We start from the raw sequence: 23,327 nt of genomic DNA, 5'->3' as shown, positions 1-23,327 counted from the left end.
AACATAAATATTCGCCTTACGATAGTTTGGGGGATCAGTTTCGATTCTTTATTTTTTGAGTTCTAATTTCTCTGATTATTTGTATCATTGATCAGAAACTTTATCGTTTCTGGCAAACCAAATTCCATCCTCAATGGTTGTAATAACGTGAATTATTTCTTTGAATCGTTTTAATAAACAAGTCCTAAAATTTCATCTTTGAGAAAGAGGTAAAATTTAGACTTGTGGAACTACTACTACTCCCCCACAAGTTCCACTTTGAAAATTTGCGGAACATAGATAATTGCATATTCACTATAAATAAACTGTTTGTGAACTGCGTTATGTCCTTACGGGCTTCCTTCACCAAGTTTAGCCCAATGACTTTCTCTCCATCTCAGCTTTCCTCTTGCCATTATCAAGCCAACACTCATGATCATGAAACTCATGCCCACAACTAGCCAAAACCCTCCTCCATATCATCTCTTCCCCTCAATGTCTCGACCTTTAATTTTCTCCTTGGGAGTGCCCATCACCTGATCCACGGCATCCGCCTCATGCTCTTAGGGTTGTTCCCCCATCAACAAATACCTTAACCAAAGCCACTTATAGATTTTTGATTCCTCTCTTTGTCACTGCTTGGTAATAAAGGTTCCATCTATAACAATTGACTTATCTACGATCATGATAAATTAGCAAGGTAAACTAAGACCAATATATTGACTCAAAGTCTCATTTATCTAACATACCCTAATGTCTTATGTGAACTAATGTTATCAAAAGCGTGAATAGTCATAATTTTTTATATCACATGTAGATATATAGATGATTCAATATTTCTAAAGTCATTATCTAGTGAACAATTAGCTTATGTCCAATGCAAAACTTAAGGTTAATTAATAGTGAATTATTCATCAAGTTCAATTTCAAAGGTAATTGAAAAATCACATGTTTTTAATTGCATAAAAGGTGCTCATAAATTACATAGTTTTAGTAGATCCAGACAAGTTCATCTATCCTAATTGAGAGAAATTTAACTACTCATAGCATTTACAACATTGCAAAATAGTTTATAAATTTCTACATTCAAAGGGGAGAAATTGAGCTCTTAATTAAGTCTTGTTCCCAAGACTTGAAATCGCCACCTTCAGCCTCCAAATCGCACTCAATCGTATTTTCAATATATAATTTGGAACCATTGCAATCTGACGAGGTTTGGCTTAGAAATAATATAAAAATCACATGCAAAACGCCTTAGGTTTGAGTATCAATCGCCTTGCGTTCAAGATTTTTGACCGCATGCAAGATATTTGACGCCTTAGGATAAGACGCGAGGCGAGTGAGATAGAGGATTTCGGTAACTTCAACTCGGGTAAAAAAACCCTACAGATTGGATACAGGCGCAAGGCGTTTAGGGCAGAAAGGACCTTCACATCCAACTCATGCAAAACCACGAGGAGGGAAAGGTTGAGACGAGGGGCGTCTAAGACAGAAGGTTGAGAAAAATCTGCCTTGCACTCAAAGTGCTTTGCGAGACGATTGAGACAGATTTTCACAAATTTAATTATGAGCTAATGCTTCACTATGTCATGAATTTTCATATCTGTAACTTCCATAATGGCACCCACGATTAATCAACCCTTTCAACTAATATCAAAATACAGAACACTACAAAGTTCGCTGATAAGGGAAATTTAAAGCACAACAATGAATTTTTCAAAACATTTGTTAATTTTCCAACTCTATGCAAACCTTAGCTAAAAATACTCTAGATGCTCTAAAATTTTATGAAAATACTCTGTAAAAGCTCTAAATACCTCTCATGACTGGGAGTCATCAGTCTTAATGAAAACTTTGTGGCCTGGAATCTTTAGTGGTGTTTGGTTCAAGAACTATTATAGTACATGTGTTTGTGGGTGATTGAATGTCTTGTTTTACTTTTTTTAAATTGTATCATGCTATTGATTTTAGATTGTTTCAAGTTTATTTTTAACGGTTCTGTTTGAAGACCAAAATGTGCTTGAATTTTCGGAATTGCATCTTAAGAACAATGCTAATGTGGGATGCTTCCAATCTCACCATGCCCCCAACTCTCGTGTTTGACCTGATTGTTTGTTGTCGGGGCAACTGAGGGTGACAGCCACTCGTGGTATGGTTCAGTGATATTGTTGGGACATGAACCAAAGTATTATATATATGTTGTAAGTTGTAACACTCTAAACCGAGGAATGTACAAAACTACATCTTCTCAGTAGTCATATATGATTTGCATTTCTTCATTCTTCGAGTTTATACAAACTTGATTTTATTCGGATTTTTGCATCTTCGAGTTTTGTAGGTCTAATGTGAAATACAAATTTAAAAATTTGAGCTACTTGCAATTTAGCATCAAGAGATGAACAAACACAAGTTGCCCTATCCCCTAACTCATCTCAAAAACATCATAAGAAATAGGACAGCAGAATCCTTAACTTGATCTTACTAGAGAGAATTAGGACATAATCCAATTAGTAATTACAACCTTACTTAATACCATGGAAAGAAAACATCCATTTTAATTACATCCCATTTAAATTTTGAAAAAAATAATATCATAATAATAACACTCCAATAGTTATTCAGAAGAATCTTCAAGTTGAAGATTACCTTGAAGAATTTCTTGCAACTCGTGTACTTCTCTTGATAGATTCAATTCTTTGAAGCCTTATTTGTTCTCTGAATTTGGCAATGAATTCATCAGCTTTTTTATCCACATCAGGTCCTTCATCACTCACTGTGTCTATGCCACCACTCAAAGATGAAGAACATGGTTCCTCTGTTTTTACACTTTTAACACTCTGTTTTAGTTCTCCAACATCTTCATCTTCATCACTATCCGTTTCTTCAGCTTCTAAAATTACCCTTTTTTCAATAAACCTTTCTTTATCTGTTTGCTCTTGCATTGATGAAGTAGAATATTCTTTTTCTTCTTCATCTTCATCTTCCTTTTCATTCGTTCCTTCTTCTATAGATTTTCCCATTGACATGTTCCTTCCATTTTTCTCACCATACCTTGATTTCAAGAAGGTTGATTTATAAAACATTGTTGGTGGTGGAGGTGGAGGTGGAGGAGGATAGGACTTATAGTAAAAGCTCTTTTTCTTTATCAAATCCTCTGAATTCTTCGCAACTGATTCCGAAGGAGTGAATTTTATCGAAGAAGTTTTCACCATTGAAGGCTTAGAAGCATTTTCATTAGCTTCTTGTTTAGGTTCCATCACCATTGAAGCCTTTAAAGCTTTTTCAATAGCTTCTTGTTTAGGTTCCATCATTCTTGCTGATGCTGATCTTGATCTCCATGGAATTGGAGAAGGAAGCACAGCGTTCTCTTCCTCTTTCTGTTTCAGTTTATCTTCTACCAAACCTTCAAATTCAGCATAGTTTCTTACTCTATTAAAAGAATTGCTTGAAAATCTTTTGGTAGTTGTTTTAGACAACCCATCAACGGATTGAGATTGAACAACACAATCATCATCAGATAAACGGGATTTCAAGCTTCGAACCGGCAGAAGCAAAGGCTTTTCATTTTCATTGAAACTACTCTGTTCATCTTCAAAAACAGAGTTTTGTAGTTGCTGTACTTGAGGAGCAACAATAACCATGGGTTTATTTCTGTAGTGTTGATTTTGATTACTCCATGTTTGGATTTTGTTAATATCTTCAGACTCAGATTGGTTTTGATGATCAACTTCATCTTCAAAAAACGATGAAACTTGCAAGAACCGAGAAACAAGTGATTGTGCATTATCAAACTTTGTGTTATTATTGTTGTCTTTGTCTGGTTCTTGGTTCCTACGGCTGAACAAGCCGTAAGAGATAGCAATACCAACGAAAAGAAGATGAAGGAGTTCCCAATTTCTTGTGAGAAGATTTTGGCTAATGAATTCAGGAGCTTGAGAAGGTAAAAGTGGAAGAATAACAAAGAATATGAGAACTATTGTAGCTTTGTATGCAAAATTGTAATGAAACTTATTTGGTTCTTGTTGGTTCTGTTTAACATTATCAAGGGTTGGTTTTTGATGTTTGGTGATTTGGATTGAAGTTGGAGCTGACATTGGAAGAAGGGTATGTGGGAAGAGAGAGAGATTGGTTGGGGAGAGAGTTTAGAGAGTTGAAGTTGAGGAAAGGAACAAAGAGGAAAGAAGGTGTGTTCTTATGGGAAGAAAAAGGTGGTGTGTAAGATTGAAGATTTTGCCTTTGTTTGATTCAAAACCGTCAAAGACAAAAATGTCAAGTGTAGCCTTGCCTTTATTCTTTTGGTACTTTCTCTCTCCTTCTCACCATTTGCTTTCGGTTCTAAAATAAAATGCTTTGTCTAGAGCTTTAGATCATTTATAGATCAATAGCTTCCTCCTATGGTTAAGTGGAATCTGATAACATAATGCACTAGGTCATAAAAGTTCTTTTTGGTTTGTTTTCTCATCAATTTTCTCCCATCAGGTAATCTTATTTAAGAAACTATCACTAATTAAACATGAAATCTCTCTCAACAATTCGAACATTGGTTCGACACGTGTTCCACAACATTGTAAACCAATAGTTATGCATCGAGTCGTAAACCATGACAAGGGTTCAAGGTTTCTATTCAAGAAACTTGGACTCCAAAGTAGCAAGATTATGATTATTAGTACAAATGATATATTGATATGCCTTTTGGATTATGATGGGAGTTCGAGGATTATCTTTATTGGGTTAAAAACAACTACACAAATGAGTTGGACATCACACCTTAACTCAAAATCTTAAGACAATAGATTTATAAGTCGTCTTGCTAAGATAATGCTCAACATTCCCTTTATTAAGCCCCCCTCCCAAGCAGAAGCTTTTTCATACACTTGCTTGGACTATCATTAACACCCACCACATCAACGTGTCACACCACCTCTTAGGCTAAGCGCTACCACACAAGTGAGTTGAACATCACATTTAACTTAAAACCTTAAGACAATTACTGTTGAATTATGATAATAGTTGAAGGTTCTGCTCAATAAGTCCATGACACCAAGCAGAGTTTGGAGGAACATATGCAAATGGTCCATATGCATCTAGAAATAGTTGTAAATTAAACTTAGATAGAGAATGAACTAAAAGGGACAAGTTGGGAATAAAAAAAATGGAAGGTGCAAATGGTTAGCGTTGGATTTAGTCACATGATTCTACTTTTGGACAGTATATGATGGCTTTCATCCCATTTAGATGACAAAAAGAAAAGGCAAATTCGAGCATGTGTTTGCAATCGTGGAGGGAATGCTTTGGTTCTCTTCAATATTTTTTTTTAATACTTATTCTGATTTTGGTTGCTGTAATTTGATTCTCTTAAATGTTACGCAGTGAACCAATGTGGATGCCAAAGATTGTTTCTAAACACCGTTGTTTAAATTGGAAAAGGAGATGGAATAAGATGATCGGTCAGTTAGTGATTTGTATAATCATACACATATTGAAAGATATGATAAATTTCTTGACCCATGTATTTTGATGAGTAATTGCAAGTTTGGATAGGAAAAAAATTATTTTAAAGATTTAAAATTGATTTTGACATGTTCCAGGTTTTCAATTAGAATTAATTTTTTCAATGCTACCATATATAACTTGTCATTTACTTTTAACTATTTACAGCAATCTTTCTTTTTGTGAACTTGGATGACTCAGGAGATGACAAATCAAATAGAATATTGCAGATCATATTTGTTAATTATAATTATCAACTCTTTTATCCGAATGTTACTAGTTATTAATACACTTCAGTTATGCTCTAACTTTACAGGTCACTTGACCAAGAATTTCTGTAGGTTGTAGATATAACAGGATGAACTTTAAGGTTGTGCTGACTTTTTTGTCTGTATAGGATGAAAGAATAAGTACACCACTAGTTTGGGAGAAAAAGTAGTAGCAAATGGATGATGTTGCTTAGTTATAAAGGATGCATATTGTTAATATATATATTTTTATTTTATAAAAAGACTGCACATTTTAATTAATTGAGAATTATGCATTATAGGTATTTATTTTATTTACTGTTTGTTTTCTTTGTGTAGGTGAAGCTGAGGAGAGAAGAGTATATTAGGAAGACTCGTGGGCAATGAATCTGATTCCTAACCATCTGCCTTTGAATATTTTCTGAGAATATGTATGAGTTTGAGTTATGATGCCCTTTACTGCAACATTAAGAAAACTCGATAAAGAATATTTAGTTTTTTTTGACAATAATAAAGAATACTTGGTGAAAAATGCATACTAGTAACACAAAAAAACACATATAAGTAACAAATAATTTTGTAACTCAAAAAAATACATATAACAAATAATTTTTGAAGTAGAACGAATAAGATAGCTCTATATAGCATGGAAGACCTTGACTGATCTTCTACGATAGTTGAGTTAGAAAATTTTATTTTAGTTGTTTGATATTAAAGGCATCCCCGTGTCCAGTTGATAGAGATATTGTATATTATATACAGGGGTCGGGATTCGAACCCCAGACACCTCACTTCTTCACAATTAAATTGTGTGAACTCTACCCACTACATTACTTGAAAAAAAAAAAGTCTATGGATGATAATCATATCAACACAAAATACTTTTTATGTCCTTCTCACTTTCTTATCTCTCCTATCCTGTCAACACAGATCAGCAACAACTAGACGCCACATAAGCTTGCATCATTGACATTGCAGTAACAAAGAACACTCAGCTTTCTCTGGTCTCTCTATTGGTCTCTTCTCATTTGTCACTTTTGACATGTAAGGGGTTCGTGTTGCAGGGGTGGCCCTGAGGACGGGAGGGGCGAGAGTTTAGGCCACAATTTTTTTAAGAGTATTAAAATTATTATTTTTATTTAGTCAGTACAATATAGATATACTTATTTTTAATTTACTTTGATTAATTATACTGAAAATATCTTTTTAGAGAAGTTTGATTATAACTTGTGCTACAAAAAATAGTAGAAGAAAAATATTAGAATAATTAAAAGGGTATAATTTTTTTTCTTTCGCCTCGGGCACCAAAAATCTTAGGACCGACCCTGGACTTCGCTGCACTACAGTTCGGATGGAGGATGTGCGGCGTCTTTTTCTAGCATTTTATGGGTATTAGATGAAGTTTGAGAAAAGAGGCCCTTTATATAATATATCATAATTTTTTTTTCTTTATAAATGATCAATGAGATATGCATTAATCATGACAATTGACATTTTAGCTATGTTGGCACCCTTAGTCACCATACTACCAATCTTTTGAAATCCTAATTATGTCAACACCCAAAACACTCAATGTTAAATACACTCCGTCCTATATATTATTAGTAAAATGAATAACAAAACAAAAAAAAAAGCTTGGGGACGGAACCAAACTCCAAAAAAGCTTAGTAAAATACATTTTCCTCTTACCTAGTAACATAAAAATCTTTTATCATTTGTCCAATGAATATGATATGTTATTTATAAAAAAATCACACAAGATCAAATTTAATGTTCAAAGCATGAAACTTTCATGAAGAAAGTCCCATTATTATATTATAAAATTAAAATACCAATTTAGGGTTGTTTCAATTTGAAACACTAAAAAGCATCCTCAAAATAAAAAAATAAAAACAAATTTAGTTTCTAAGAAGGAGTAGAGATTTTACGTTTTACAAGTTGCTTCTAAGTTTTACGTTTTACTTTCATGTTTTGCGTTTTGGCGAATGAAATGCTAGAGGTGTGAAAATGAAAGTGTTGGGTTGGGGGTGTGCAAATTGAATGATGCTGAGTTGTAAAATAAAAAGGGTGAAAGACTACGAGCTGATATTTGATAAAAGGTTGGATCCTCTTTATATGCACCCCCTATAGAAAGTATTGTTATATACACTTCACACTATAAAAAAAATAAAAATAATTAGGCCCGCTACGGGCATGGGCCCTGGGCCGGCCCCCGGCCTATGCCTAGGGCCGACCTTGAGGATGTGGTAGAGAGATTGATTAAACACACTTATAAGTCAAATACACTTAATTATATTTAATTCAGTTTTTTCAGAAGAGATTGCCATAATATTATAAATATTTTTGAAAAATTTCATCAAAAATATGAAGGCTAGATATTACTTGACTAAAAAGTATAGAAAAAAATAACGATAGAAAATTTTTGAGGGACTAAAACTTAAACAAAATTTTTAGGGGGGGACTGAAACAAAAAATTGATATATTTATAAGGACAAAAAAATATATTTAACTTTTTTTTAACTTATTTTAATTTTCGTAATTTATCTTATTGTGTGCCATGTGCCTGTGGTGTGAAATAACTGAGTCACGTGACATTCTATTAGTTTTAATTTTCCTTTATTTAATGTTAGACTAAGAGATAAACCAGTATCAATTTTTTTACAATATATAGGGACTTAAACAAAAAAATAATAATAATGCAGGAACCCATATCAAAATATATTAAAAGTGCATAAACTAATCACATATTTAATCCTATTTTTAAAGGGTTGAAAATGAAGTTTGCGTTTCATTTAAAATTTTATATTTATATTCCGTATATTAAAGGGTTGTAACTCTTGCACTTGCATGATCTATCTTTTGCTTCGTATTGAAGAATTTAATCTCATAAGGAAGTGTGTAAGGACATGCATAGAGTACAATCTTTGCTTTACTTGAGTTCCATTTCATCCTCATGCTTCTAATTGGATCAAAGTTGGCATCACTCTTTATCTGTAAACAAAATTGACGATAAACTGTTTGGTCCATGTCAGCAAGGCATAACAAAACTTGGTAAAGAATAAGACAAGGGGAAGGTACAGCTAGCAAGAGCATGTGCAGTGCAGTATGAAACTTTATCAAATTCCTTGCCCTGTTATATGGAATTGTTTCCTACTTTAGTTAGATATTACCACTCCACTGCTCCTTGCTCTCAAGTAAAGTAAGGGACACTTGTACATGCATACAATTAATTAACACCATTCCCTTTGCCCCTGCTAAATTTACTTGATCAAAATTTACTTCAAGATATATAAAAACCACATAATATACCTACCTCTTTATACTCTTGATTAATGGTTGGTTACCGATTTTGTATTATAAGAGAATAAGAATAATTTTGAAATGAATTGGATCCATTGTCTAATACATGTTCAATTCATGGAATTTTTTTTTTTTTTTTAATACAAAATCTTACGACCAATCATCTTTAAAACAAAGACTTAGGAGATATAAAATTGTTATCCTATAAACTTTTTGTAGAAAGTCAACAACATCTTATTTTAAGAAAACAAAGTGTCAAATGTAAATAGTATAAAAACACGTTGAATGTTAGAACACATTTTCTTATGTTTGACTACTTTGTTTGAAGCGACTCGGAAGAATACATGTCCCACAATAGTCCCTCCCGGGACTATTTTCAAAAACAAAATATTTTGCAGGGACTTTTTAAAAATCAAAAAATTTTGCAAGGTCTATTTTTCTAATAATTGGGTTCAGTCATCATGTGCCACGTGTGCAAATCATCACAAAAGTAGGGTCATGGGCCAAAACCAAAACGAGGCTTATTTACAAGGACCAAAAACAATAAAATAAAAATTACAGAGACTAAAACCAAAACGAGAAATATTTACAGAGGCTAAAACCATATTTTAACCTATATATATATATATATATGAAGAAGATGGGTATTTCAAATTCATTTTGTGGTTCAACATACATCGTAATAGATGTATATATTTTATCAACTCAGCTGCACTTATTAAACAAACGTTTTTTAATTTGATTATCAAGGAGATAATTATACAAAGAAATTTTTTTCAACTTCTAAAAAAAATAGGGAAGAAAATTAAGGAGATTGGTATTAAAAGAAAAAAACAAAAAGGAAAAGGAAAGAAGTGTCACAATAATTATGAAAGAGTAGGAAGAAAACTATTGGCTGTCGGCAATATCGTCCATAAGCGAAGCCCCTAGACTGTTACCACACGTGTCATTCTCTCCATGACTTTGATCTTCCCATTGTGTCACAATCAGGTGACTTATAATAATTTCCTTACCACCTCATTATTATTCTCTCTCTTTTTCCTCTTCACCCAATTTTTCGTATCCATCCTTTACTTTCCAATTCATAGTTTGTTAAGCCAAATCCCAATTTTATTAATCAACCAAATTTAGGGTTCACCATTTTTCAATTTCCATATTTCTCTCTCAATCAACAAATTTCATCATGATCTTATTTTCCCGGGAAAATCCCTCTTTCTTTTTTATCAATCAATCCCTTCTTTTTCCTTGTTCAATTTCTTGTACAATTCCGATTTCTTAGGTTTTCATAATCGAATCCGTGATCCCCATATTTCAATTTGGGAAAAATTCGATTTCTTTCTATTTTGGTTTATTTTGTAATTATTTTTGGTAATTGTGAATTAGGTTATTGTGAATTTGTAATTGATTATCTGATTTAGAAGTGAGTTATGCATATAGAGGAATTGAAGGGAGGTGAGGTGGTGGTAGAAGGTGGAGAGGAAGGAAAATGGAGTTTTGTTGGTTCTGATCCGAAAAGGGTTTTGGTTGGAGCAGGCGCTCGAGCGCTATTTTATCCCACGCTTGTTTATAATGTTGTTAGGAATAGGCTTCAGGCTGAATTTCGATGGTGGGATAAGATTGATGAGGTATGGTTTCATATGTTTGAGATTTGCCATGAATTTGTGTGATTTTGATTGATATTGATATTGCTTTTTGGTCTTTTTTTTATTAAGTGGATGCATGATTTGTGACATGTTGGTCTTTTTTTGATTGGATTTTTTTGTTTGTTTTAGTGAATGCACCATTGAATTTATGTGTGGTATTATCTGCATATAGAGGGAAGATTGCTTGCATATGTAGGTTTTTAATGCTATATTTTATTATACCATTGATTGAATATGTGTGCTGCAATTTAACCCTCTTCCATTTTGTGGATTTATTGATCAAATATGTGGTCACCAGAATACTATGCAAAAAAGGTGCTTTGAGTTTGGTTCAGTTTGTTGCTATCATCTATTTGTTATCCATGTCCATACATGGTTTGTTTTCTGTGCCAACGATGTTATCATTAATGAAGAAAGGGTTTTGTGCTGGTATTGGATACAAATGTTCTTTTAGTGTTCTATGGTGTCTTGTTCATGCATGTTTTTATTTCATTATTTTTGAAATTGTCTTCTACTGTATGGGAATTAGGGCTCTCGTGAATCTGATCCTCTTAATTTTCAGTTCATATTGTTAGGTGCTGTTCCATTTCCTATCGATGTTCCTCGCTTGAAGGATCTTGGTGTTCGTGGGGTCATCACTTTGAATGAGCCATATGAGACTTTAGTTCCAACCACATTATATCATGTGAGTATTCAACATATCCCTGGTTTTGGCTGTTTTAGTATTTTGAGGGTTGATTTAGAATCTTAGATTATTGTTTATCACCTGCTTTCTAGCTTAATACTTTGGGATACAAGACTTGTTTTATTTCCTAAAGGATGGGTGCTGTGATATGTTCTCTCTCCCTCTGTCTGCTGGGATGCTCTTGTGCTTCAAGAAAAGTGATATAAGAAACAATGCTTATTTATGCAGCTAATTAGGAAAATTGGGTTTCTCTAGGTCTTATGCATATTCTATCTACATAGGCATTTTGGCCTGGGGTTGTTATAGCATCTTGAGTGTTTTCGTGCCAAATTTCACGTGTTCTTTAACATTCTCAATATCTTAGTTTCTTGTTTAAATTTGGCAGGCTCATGGAATTGATCATCTGGTGATTCCTACTAGAGATTACTGCTTTGCTCCACAACTAAATGACATTCGCCGTGCTGTTGACTTCATACACAGTGAGTACTGTGCAAAGTTAATTCATGATAATATCATAATGTTGGCACACACAAGTTTCTTTCTGTCTATGTGGAAAATGATAACTGATGATTAAACTCTGTAAAATGTTGCATAGTTGTTAACCTGATTCGATCTAGTGTGTTTGATGTTTCCTTATCTACTTTGTACACTGTATTTTATACTCTTTGACTCAACTTCTTTCCGCCATCCTCCTCCTGTGTAAAACTAATAATAATCATAGAAGTCAGAAAAAATCTACTAGTACACAGAAGTAGTAAAATGCATCTACTGGTAGGCTAATAATAGCAACGATTCTCATTAAAATTTAGCTGTTATGCTCAATTGTAACTGTATTTACCTACCCTTGAAGTCTTTCCACCTCCCATTTCTGGGCAAAACTAATAATTGAACTAAAAAAAACAAAAAAAAAATCCATAATGACTTTAGTTATAAAAAATTCATTTACAGGCAGGCTGCACTCATTATAATTTAGTTATAATACACTTGTTTGTAATTATTGACTTTTTTTTTCTCCCTCTACTTGGTTGTTTTGATGAAGAAAATGCATTATCTGGACGCACTACATATGTCCACTGCAAAGCTGGACGGGGTCGCAGCACAACTATCGTTATTTGTTATCTGGTTGGTTCCCAAACTTAAGAACTGAGTAGAAAGATCAAAATAGGAAAATTGTTCTTACATTACGATCTTTTTGGTGTGTAGGTGCACCACAAACTGATGTCACCTGATGCTGCATATGAATATGTGAAGTCAATTCGTCCAAGGGTGCTTCTAGCTTCTGCTCAGTGGCAAGTAAGTGTGAAACTTGTCTGTGTTTTTTTTTTTTGTAGATATTACAGCTCCAGTTTACCTATCATATTTTATCAAGTTTGTTGCTGGAAATGAACAAAATTTATCTACTACTCCCTCCGTCCCTGAATAACTGAGCCAGTTTGGCTTTTCACACATATTAAGAAAAGTGTATAAGTGAGAGAGAGAAAAAAATGGTTTTAAGTGCTTTTGTTATGTATTGGTGCATTCTCCACTATCATAAATGCAAAGTAGAATATTTTGAATTGCGAATGATGAAAGTAGTATTAATTAGAGTTATAATTAGAAAAAAATAATTAATATTGTATTGAAAAGTGAAATTGGTCGGTTATTTTAGGACAATATTTTTCTACAAAAAGCTCAGTTATTATGGGACGGAGGGAGTATCAATTTTATTCTTTATGAATCCATTTTTATACACCAATAATATTTTTTATATGTGTTAGAATAGTAATTAATGGTGATCATTAATCTTCATTCATTTAATTGTTTAAATTTCAGGCTGTCCAGGAATACTACCGCCACCTTATTGTGAGGAGGGCTGTTGGATTTGCACCCGCAGCTGAACTATTTGTAAAGGCTTCTGAGTTTGCAGCAGCTTCACAAGATCTTGTACCTTTTGATGACAATTCTGTAGTTGTGGTAACAGAGCAAGATCTCGAAGGATACGACCCAAGTTGTCAATCAGATACCACGGCAAGAGAAATATGGGCAGATTTAAGTGTTGTTTACCGTGTGCGAGTTGCTGGACAGGCAGCATTGGCTAGAATATCATGCCTTTGGTTGCGATATGGTACCGACCAGAAGATATCTGCGGGAAAACTGAGCATGGAAAACAGTTGCTCAATCAGAACTAATCACTTGGGAGAAATTAATGTTGATATCCATGTGTACTGAAAAAGCAGCCTCTAAGTTTGACACGTGTCCCTCTGTTAGGCCCAATAATAATTCATGTATGACGGGGCTGAGTCTATTACTCGTGTTTTCTTCATCTGTATATATTCTCCGCTACTTTGTTCATTTGAAAGCAAATGATGAGTGTCATACAGGTCAATTAATGGATGTGCTTCCTTTATATAATGTGCTAATAATGAGTTAGTTTTGGGAAGTATTTCCGTTGCTAGATAGTTTTGCGATATGTCAGTTACTCAAAAAAATTGGCAGATTTGTTTTGAGGTTCACTCTTGTGAATACAAACATGTTGTTGCTCACTCACGCTGCTGCCTTTTAAAATTAACCATCTACTATGCAGCCGAAGATTTGTAACTTGAAGTTGAACAGGCCAAAATTGTTCAATTTGCACTAGTGAAACAATAGTCCCAATAAAATGCTTTCTTCCTGACTAATATCGCTACAATGTGTTTTTAGGTTTATTCATAGTTATTTTATTCAGTCCATGCCTAAGAATGAATTGAGTGGGAATTAAGAATGACACAAATAAGATTTTCATATTTGATATATTAATTTTGGAAAAGGAAAAAAAACTTAGGTGTCTTTTCTTAAGTGCTTTTCATATGGTTAACAAAAGTGACGATTTTCTCAAATTCTTAAGTGTCTTCTTTTATTAGGATTTTGAATGATTATCAATTCAAGAACATGTGGCAACGAAAAATTTCCAACGAAAATAAACATTGATCAAATTGTAATAAAACAATATATATACAAGAGCAAATTCTTGGAATTTTGGAAGTAAAAGGTCATAAAAACAAGGGGAAAGATGGTATTAATAATGCACCAAAATAAACAAATTCGTGTTTTGTTGAAAAGGCTAATAATCAGGAACGGAGGCAGGTTATAGCTAAAAGGGGCTGCCGCCACCCCCAGGGGAAAAAGTGTTGAGAGCATTATCATTTGCATGTTCATATCTGCACTAACCATTTGTTGATCAATAGTTATAATTTCTTGTTGTCCTTTTAAAGCAAAATACCTCCTCTATGATATTATTAAAAAAAATAAATGGTTAGTGCTAAAACAAAATAAACCTCAAGAGTTTGGATTGCTCAGTATGAAAATTTAGTAAAAAATGGGGCAGCAGCGATATATTGGACTTATAATATGGAGTAGTACTTTGATTTGTGTGATTTTTAATTGTAATTTATATATATATTTTTAGAGCAAATGGGTTGTGTCATGGTCCTTGTACAACTTATGCCATGTTTATTCTAATAAAACAATTAACCATTAAATTCAATGGATGATTGTCCATAAGTCATAGTTCAACTAACAAATGCCAAAATTCCTGGACTGGACGCTATGATTCAAGTTCAAACCAGGAATCCCAAATTTGTGTGCGTGAGTTCTCAAGTGGTTAATAACACTCCGTCTATCCACACAGAAAAAAAAAATTCAATGGGTGATTTTTTCAATACTCATTCAAAAAACATTTTTAAAAACCCAAACAAGAGATGAAAAGGTGATTTTGTACTACAAACATTCAGAAGTATAAACTTGATGGAAAAAAAAAAGCCATAAATACACTCGATCTCTCTACACATCAGATGAACGGCATATCAGAACAATTTTGTCTGTACATAGAAAGCATTTACAGCGCAAGCCACTCCATTTGGAAGCACACAACATACAGGAGATTCAATACAGACTATTATGTGAAAACTTGTTACACTGAGAGCTACTATTGCAGATACAATTGACTCGGAAAGGAGACAGTTGAATTTGAAGGAAGAAAAAAATAATAAATATTATTATTAATAATTAACTATTAATAATAATCACAACTAAAGCAACACATGAAAATCATTCGACGTCCATTGGTCTTTCCTTTATAAAGGAGACATCACCATTATGTGAATTTAGCAAATGGTGTTTGGAACCTTCCTCTTCACTATCATCTGACTCGGAATGGCTATCAGATTCTGATTCCTCTTCATCTGCAGTAACAAATGTTATTAGCCAAAAGTGTTACTTTCCAATTAAAAAAAAAAAAATGAAAGATTGTAAAACAATAGTCATATGCTATGTGCCATTCATATTAGATTTTTCTTCTGAGACATCTAATAAATCAATCGGAAAGATAGAAGATTGTAAAACAATTAGTAGATATAGTTGTCTTCATTCATAGCTTACCAGAATGTACGAGATGATCAGGTTCATGTCTAACAGCCTCAACCTGAAGGCTTTCTGGCAGAAGACAATTGCAAAAAGAACCTGAAACTTCAAAGTGCATTTGATCAGCTAAAAACTAAACTAGTAGATGCAATTACAAGATTCAGAGTCTGTTTGAATTGACTTATTTGAGTTTATCTCCTGACATAAGCATTTGTGATTGTGAGACTATTAGGAAAACCATAAGTTGCTTTCAGCTTGTTTTCATAAACTCGTGAAAAAACAGTGCCTTTATTTTATTTTTTGTTATAGAAATAGCTTAAACATCACCACTTTATAATTGATTATGGTATAAGCGCTTAATCTAGTTGTTTATCCAAATAGAATATCATGATGGAAAAAAACACACTTGTGCATATCACATTTACGAATTAGGCTCCTCTGAAGTGAGTGGTTCTAAAGGGAGAAAATCAAGGGTTTATGCATGTGCAAACAAGATCAACCGTTGATTTGTTTACCAACGATTGATTTTTCTCACTTGCTCTTTAAAGTGATTTGCTCCCTTCAGAGGAGCCTTATCCTGCATATACAATACACACAGACAAAGAGAGTTCTCACCGACACGAGCCAACCGATTTACCCACGCAGGGATAGGCTTTCCTGTTAACTGTTGGCAAACTTCATCTGTAAAATGGTTGCAATTCTTAGCAATCAGATGGTAAGTGTCTCCGTGATATTTTGCTGAAACGCGCTCAATGAAAGAACGAAATTGTGAATAAGACATATCCGTTGTGCCTAACAATAATGATCGTCTGAAGATAAAGCCCGGACAACTTCTAGGTTCCACCTCAAATACTCCACTTGATGAGTACTCATGTGCTCCAAACCCATATTCCATGCCATGCACTGTTATGAAAAGCGAAAACCATGAACAAAGTTAGTTCCACGGATGCTAAAACAACAAGACAGTACACCCACATTCCGATCAATAATTAGTCTCAAGATATATCCCTTTGCCTTACAATACTTACTAAATTACTTCAAATCAGGATCCTGGTCAAAAGAGGATGAACTTTGGTAACTTAACAATAAATGAAGTAGTTATATTAAAGGACAAAACTTAGATCGAGTGCACTATTCTTGCTAATTCTCTAATAACGAGGTGTTTTTTTTTTTCTTAAAAAAAAAACTTTCAAAATTATTCGTGACAGTTATACTATACTTTTAGTAGAGAACAGCAGGAGCAGTGCCTATAATTTTTGTGCTATATTAAACTGTAAATGAAATTTCTTTCAGAAAAATACGACTGTTAAGATTGTGTGATATATCTGGTGAAGCGGACTCCATTTTGTGACTTGAAAACTAACTTGGAACAGAAATCGAAGTCTGACAAACAGAAAGTCTTCAGCGTTAGATGTATCTTTTGGTAAATATTATTACTATTACTTCATACTAAAAAATCCTAATGTGGGCATAAAGGATTCCATTTTATAAACTTTCACATTAATAAAATAAATGAAACAAATAATAATCATCCAAATAGAAAAGTATATTATAAGATAAACTGCTTCTTTCACTTGGTGCATAATATATCAACTTATTATGTTTTGGAATGACAAACAAAATGACCCACTAGAAAAAGCTAGCAGCAATGAAAGGCAAATGCTTGATACAGCATAATGCTCTATGAACTTGTCAAAACAACTAAGAAGAAATCAGTAAACAAACAGTGCATAGCAAATACTTAATCAAATGAAAACACTAAAATCTGCTTGTATGAAATATTTTTATTCAGAACCCACAAAATAGTCAATCATCCATGACGTGATAATAGTCAATCATCCATGACGTGATAATACAAAATGCACGCTAGAAGCAACACAAAACTCATAAGCCCACCCCCACAAAATAGTTGATCATCCATGACGTGATAATACAAAATGCACGCTAGAAGCAACATAAAACTCATAAGCCCTTCTAGAATCTCAGTCCTGGAAAATAGATATGAAAATTTCCATGTAACTATAAGTGTTATATATTTAGATAGGTAAAGGCTCAACATATGGGAATCAAAGACCCAGAAGTAGCAAGTGTGCAAGGTTTCTATATCATTGATTAACTTAAGACAGGGAGCTACATCTAGGGTGAGGTACCATAACAGATGTCTCACCCGTGAAGCATCATTAACAGCCTTTGAATAAACTATAGTTAAATGGTTGTGATTTTACAAAAGAAACGGTCATAAAAACTACACTTATATTTAGAAACAAGTCCTTTGTGGTGTACACAGCTCACCACGAGCAAGTGCGACCTTCAAACCATGCCATCCTAAATGTCGCCAAGGATGACAACGACAGTAAAATAAAAGGCTTTACAAAAGGCTATATAAAAAATATTTTAAGGTAGTCCTGAATTTTCCAAAATCAATCTTAGCAAAGAAGACAGAATATGTAAAAAGCAGAGGAGAGAAAATGAAGCCGAAGACAAAGTAATTCAATTTCTTTTTTTAAAAAAAAAGGCAGACAAACTGCTTCCTTGTATGTGTAATCTAAATAGATACATATTCCTTAGGTATATTGAAACATATAACTAGACAAACTACAAGAGTTTTGATCAAACAGGTATATTGAAAAATAATAAGTGCACATATAACTAGAACTTAAAAATGATATAAAACAATATGTAAAATAATTAAGTAAATTCCCAAATGAGTATATTAGAGATCAGATGACCAAAGAGTAAAATGTCTACGGTGATAGCTACAAAAAATAACCCCTTACTGGTTCACCATCCCAATTTATGTACTTCATATACCAATCATTTGAACAACATTTCCTATTTCCAACACCAAGTAGTATTCTCTAGAGGCATGAAACTACAAGAAACCTCAATGAATGAGTGGATGACCAACTATCTGATAACCTATTCGCATACCATTCTTCTCAACAGACCAGTACACACATAATGGTTTGTAAAGTGAGGACTGACCTCCACTTATAAACACACCACCTGGAGCGTGATCCAAATGGCTCCATAACAAGGGTATCAAATGGATCTTGAATAAACTCTGATACCATATTAGGTTTTCTATATTGGGCCTAAGTCAAACCTACAAAACTGGTTCATAAGTTTAGGACTACCCCCCAAAACCACAGCGTATAAACATAATTTCAAGTCATATCTCATCAAATGTGAGACTTCTCAACAAATATGAATCATAACAATGTTGTATTCAATTATATTAACGATTAAACATTCCACCATGGTGCCAAAGCAATTTCATACCAATAAATAAAAAACATAATTATCTTATCAAACCAAGCACAAAATAGAAAAGTTATCATGAAATTAAAAGATCAAGCAAACAAACCTTCGATACCGGAATGAAAGATCCCAACACCAAGCATATATAGATAATTGTTCGCAGGCGTAAGATCATAAACATTGAGGTACACCATTGTATTACTCTTTTTCTCGCTATCTGGCACCCTTTCCAAGCTAGAGCTCCTTGGGAAAGATGGCATTGTGTATGATTTCCTCCCTTCCTTCTCCCCTAATTCTTAAATTACACTACAAAAATCACAACCTCATTCTTCTTCCCTCAAAGCCTAAAAACATTGTCCAAAATAATATATATCAAAATTGGAAATAACCCATCTACAAATATATAATTTTTAACAAAAGGGTAGATTAAAAATCCAAAATTTTCATCTGGGGTTTTGTTTTTTTGGGTAGAAAATCTGGGATTGGATTTTTGAGGAGAGAAAAAACAAAACTTTATTGAAATCGTTTCAATTATTATGATGGGGGTTTTACAGAGAAAATGCAATTGAGGTTGAAATTATAATGAAATTACCTAATAATAATTATCTCAATGACATCCGAAAAACTTTAATCAGATAGATTATTAAGAGAGAGAAGGATCAATGGAAAATGGAAGAGAGAGAAACTTACGATAGAAGAAGAGGGAGGGGAGAAGAGGAAAGGGTAGAAATTGGAAATTGGAGAGTAATTTGGGGTGGAAGTTGAAGAACAAAACGTAAGGTGACTCTACCACAAAGCCTAAAATCAGAAGCTCTTTGCTTTGGCCTTTTGGGCGTTCTTCATTATTCTTTCTTCTTTAAAAAGCAACTACACTTTTTAATTTATTTTAGAGATTTTTTTTTAATTTTATTTTAGAGATTATTAATTATTTTTTAGTGTAAAATAAGTTTCATTTTTTCTTGTGAAGAAAAGTTTTATTTAAATGGTAAAATAACAGGAGAATAATTGATTATAAGTTGGGATATTTCTCATACACAAAATATTCATAAGCTTAAAAGACATTAACAAATTAAACTCTTAATCCTAACAATTAAAGCACTAAATTCTAACACATATGACCAACGGTTAAGAATAACAGAATCAGAGAAAACCGAAATGATGGACAAGATAGGGAGTGCCATTATTTGGTGTCTAAAGATAAAGAGTTGAGTGAAATTGCGAAAGTGAGGACCGTGGAGGTAATGTGTATCACCAAGACATAGTTAGTCTAGTGAGACATTAAGCACTTGTGGTTTGGAGAGACCGTGAAGAAGACAAACAAAACAATAACTCATAGCTATCCAGAGATAGATAAATGAGAGATATTCTTGCACCAAAGCGGTACACCTATAGAGACCTTACGTTGTATACTATAATTGAGAGCAAGGGAATCTCCAGGAAGAAGGAAATGATCATTTTAGAGGTTGTGGTAAAATTTGTAGATCTACCTAAAAATTCGAAGATAATTGGATGCAAGTTCTTCAAGAAGACATAAGGTATTCCGAGGATTGAAGAGGTAAAGGTGAAATCTTATGGTGCTACAAAACATAGTTGAAGGCAATGACAAGCAACAATGTGGTTGGTGATGAAATTGAAATCGCCATCAATTTAAAGGCAAGGTGGAAAATTGTTGTATATGCCTTGAAATCTCGATGGATGCAAAATTCTAAAAAAAATTGATTCAATTATGTCTCATTCCACGAGGTGGCTGAGATGATCCATGAGGCGGGTGAGAAAGAGGTGAAATCTTGTTCACCAAATCAGTTGTATGCGAGGCGGTTAGTGCACGAGCAAGGCAGATGCAAATTCTATATAAATATAGTGCTATTTTCAATTTTCGACAGTGGAATTTTTGGAGACCAAAAAGGGAAACTTTGGGTTAAAATTTGAGTGCTTTTAGGGGGAGATTCGAGGGTTTGGAAGCACATAGTAAATAGTAAATACCTTGAGAGTGATTATCATTGAGTGAGTTTAGATAGGAAAGAAAAGAAATTAGGGCTTACTCTTGAAGAGCAATTGGAAGAAAAAAATTGTCACTATTGTAACTCTCTTGTTCAAGGAAAGAGAGTAAGAAGTAGAAATTAGTGTTTGTTAATTGGATTGTTTTATATAGGTTGTTTTTGTTATTTTCTCCACATCTTTGATTTTGAAGTTAATTTCTTGTAACTTGTGTATCTCTTTGTATGAAACATAATATTTTGGATAACTACTCTCTCCCCGATACATAAGTAAATCTGGGTCGATTTGGATAAACAAATCTTGGTATGTTTGATCTTCTACTCTCTTTATCTTGTTGATTGGTTTGATTATGGGTTTGATTTACACATTGTTTATTGTTGCTGCTTTGACAATTTGATTATTGATTGTCATTGTTATTTGTTCTATGTCTTTGTTCTTGTTGGTTTTGACAAAGAGTTTAAATTCTCAACAGAAATGACCAAACCGTGGTAGCAAAGTTGAAACCTAAAAAGATAAAATAGAGCAAATAAAAAATTCTTTAAAGTGAGCAATTTACATTTTACGTGTCTAATTGCCACATCAAAGTTGGGTCGTTATGAAGTTTCACCGAAGGCCAAACTTAGTAACATTTACATTTTTTTTTTCGGAATTTTGGTAATCTCAAGAAGTAATTTGTGATTGTCTTGCCTTTAATTCTTATGTTGGTTCTTAATCGTCCAACACTCTGTTTCATACAACATCGTTGTTCTGACAGTTGTCCAATAAATTTTACCTTCAACTTGAGAGGTATTTTGTATCGCATAAAATATCTGAGGCTCGTATCTATTTCAACCACCCAACTTGAATGTGATGTTTGTACTTGCTTATATTTCTCCGTCATTCTGTACTATGAGCACAAGATATTTAAGTCGTGTAACTTGGGGTATGATATGATCTTCAATTTTCACTTTTAAGGTAGAACTACTTCGTTTTTTGCTGAAATTACATTTCATATACCATGTCTTGCTTCTACTCAGGTAGAAATCATACACTTAAACTATATCCCAAACTCCCATTCAATTCCTCCCTTGACTCTCCAAGTAGGACAACATCATATGCAAAAAAAAAATATATATACATCTTAGTGCTAACTCTTGGACGTGTTTTGTAAGTACTTCCAAAACTAAAGTAAAAAAAAATAAGAGCTAATGGTTGACACTCGGTGCAATCCTATTGTTATGGAAAAATCGTCGGGAACCCAATGATGTAGTTGAATCTCCCTCATACATATCTTTGATAGCTCAAATATAAGCAATTGTAACCCCCTTTCATCTCTAGAGCTTTCCACAGAATCTCCCTAGTCACTCTATCACACGCCTTCTCGAAACCAAGGAATACCAAGTGCAAGTCGTGTTTATGCGTTTGATATCGCTCCATCACACAATGAAGTAAATTGCTTCCAAAGTCGACCACCCATGCATAAAATCAAATTGATTACAGTACTTCAATTCTCTTTTCTTAATCTTCGTTTAAACACTCTTAGTCTCGTTTAACATCCAAAAAAAATTGGTTGTGAAAAATAATCGAAAAAAAACTAATATGTCTTGAGTTATTTTTTTAAAAGGATTAAAAATTGCATTTTCTTTATCGGACTAATCTAGATTGTGTTTTTTTTTTTTGTAGATAGATGAAATGACGGTAGTAATTGAAATCTCACATACACAATTCTAACATTGTTATCAAGTTAAGTTAAGACATAATGGACTAGATTTCTTGTTTTTTTTTGTTTTTTTTTTTTTTGTCAAGTAGCCTAATAACTACAAATTCATCCTGGATGAGTGGGGTCTAGAGTTCAAACTCTGATCTCTGCATATGCCATACATTGTTTCTGTGTCAACTGAGTTAATCACGGGACAAATTTCGTGTATTCTACGAGGAGCAAAATGAGACTTCACTATTTAAACAATGAAATAAAAAATCATGTCTGTCCAAATTGATTGGACCACCACCAATTTTTGTTTGAAAAATAATTGATACTTAATAATTATCTACGGAGCTTGTGATAGCTCACATGGCGTTGTTTTCCTCTGGTTGTGAGAAGACGCCAACAGACCTCATGCAATTTCTTCCCTAATTTGACTCCTAATTTTGTTGCATGTATGTATAAATAATAATGCAACAGTTGACCATGATGTTACTTGCTTTGAGAGGACAAAGAAAGCAACGCACATATACAATTTTATTTAAAAAAGATGTGTGATAAATTACACGTCACGATTCATCAAGGGTTCGTTTTGATAATTGATAGTGAGAGACTAAAACTGAAAGTTCAATACAAATCCAACTCTATAATTAATTGTATTATTT

General features: G+C 33.4%; 3 protein-coding genes across 4 annotated transcripts; 1 reads left to right on the top strand and 2 right to left on the bottom strand.

The window, feature by feature from the left end:
• Window positions 1–2,309: 2,309 nt before the first annotated feature.
• LOC11410462 (uncharacterized) lies at window positions 2,310–4,325 on the bottom strand. The gene has a single exon (XM_003608623.4). The coding sequence runs from the start codon at window positions 4,071–4,073 to the stop codon at window positions 2,622–2,624; it is 1,452 nt and encodes a 483-aa protein (XP_003608671.2). The 5' UTR covers window positions 4,074–4,325; the 3' UTR covers window positions 2,310–2,621.
• A 5,689-nt stretch (window positions 4,326–10,014) lies between these two features.
• Window positions 10,015–13,867, top strand: LOC11416490 (phosphatidylglycerophosphate phosphatase PTPMT2). Its single transcript, XM_003608620.4, has 6 exons — window positions 10,015–10,642; window positions 11,223–11,345; window positions 11,731–11,824; window positions 12,385–12,467; window positions 12,549–12,638; window positions 13,158–13,867. The coding sequence occupies exons 1-6, from the start codon at window positions 10,445–10,447 to the stop codon at window positions 13,551–13,553; spliced, it is 984 nt and encodes a 327-aa protein (XP_003608668.2). The 5' UTR covers window positions 10,015–10,444; the 3' UTR covers window positions 13,554–13,867.
• Window positions 13,868–15,104: 1,237 nt separating this feature from the next.
• Window positions 15,105–19,828, bottom strand: LOC11415476 (deSI-like protein At4g17486). Of its 2 annotated transcripts, none has more exons than XM_003608619.4 (5): window positions 19,674–19,828; window positions 19,090–19,327; window positions 16,338–16,625; window positions 15,741–15,821; window positions 15,105–15,544 (listed from the first exon to the last, which is right to left on the bottom strand). In XM_003608619.4, the coding sequence occupies exons 2-5, from the start codon at window positions 19,241–19,243 to the stop codon at window positions 15,411–15,413; spliced, it is 657 nt and encodes a 218-aa protein (XP_003608667.1). In that variant the 5' UTR covers window positions 19,244–19,327; window positions 19,674–19,828; the 3' UTR covers window positions 15,105–15,410. The 2 variants fall into 2 exon arrangements, with proteins under 2 accessions (XP_003608667.1, XP_024638202.1); XM_024782434.2 differs by having other exon boundaries at window positions 19,576–19,826.
• Between the last annotated feature and the right edge of the window lie 3,499 nt (window positions 19,829–23,327).

The sequence above is a fragment of the Medicago truncatula genome, chromosome 4 (genome assembly GCF_003473485.1).
Source record: "Medicago truncatula cultivar Jemalong A17 chromosome 4, MtrunA17r5.0-ANR, whole genome shotgun sequence".
Lineage (NCBI taxonomy): Eukaryota > Viridiplantae > Streptophyta > Magnoliopsida > Fabales > Fabaceae > Medicago > Medicago truncatula.
This window is presented reverse-complemented; position numbering and strand designations above follow the sequence as displayed.

Excerpts from the sequence above, each read along its gene's own strand:
- LOC11410462 (XM_003608623.4), bottom strand. The coding sequence starts at position 4,073 with ATGTCAGCTCCAACTTCAATCCAAATCACCAAACATCAAAAACCAACC.
- LOC11416490 (XM_003608620.4), top strand. The coding sequence starts at position 10,445 with ATGCATATAGAGGAATTGAAGGGAGGTGAGGTGGTGGTAGAAGGTGGA. Across the intron at positions 10,643-11,222 it reads GGTGGGATAAGATTGATGAG|TTCATATTGTTAGGTGCTGT; the intron begins GTATGGTTTCAT and ends CTTAATTTTCAG. Across the intron at positions 11,825-12,384 it reads TGCTGTTGACTTCATACACA|AAAATGCATTATCTGGACGC; the intron begins GTGAGTACTGTG and ends GTTTTGATGAAG.
- LOC11415476 (XM_003608619.4), bottom strand. The coding sequence starts at position 19,243 with ATGCCATCTTTCCCAAGGAGCTCTAGCTTGGAAAGGGTGCCAGATAGC. Across the intron at positions 16,626-19,089 it reads CTTTCATTCCGGTATCGAAG|TGCATGGCATGGAATATGGG; the intron begins GTTTGTTTGCTT and ends TTTTCATAACAG. Across the intron at positions 15,545-15,740 it reads TGATCATCTCGTACATTCTG|ATGAAGAGGAATCAGAATCT; the intron begins GTAAGCTATGAA and ends TTGTTACTGCAG.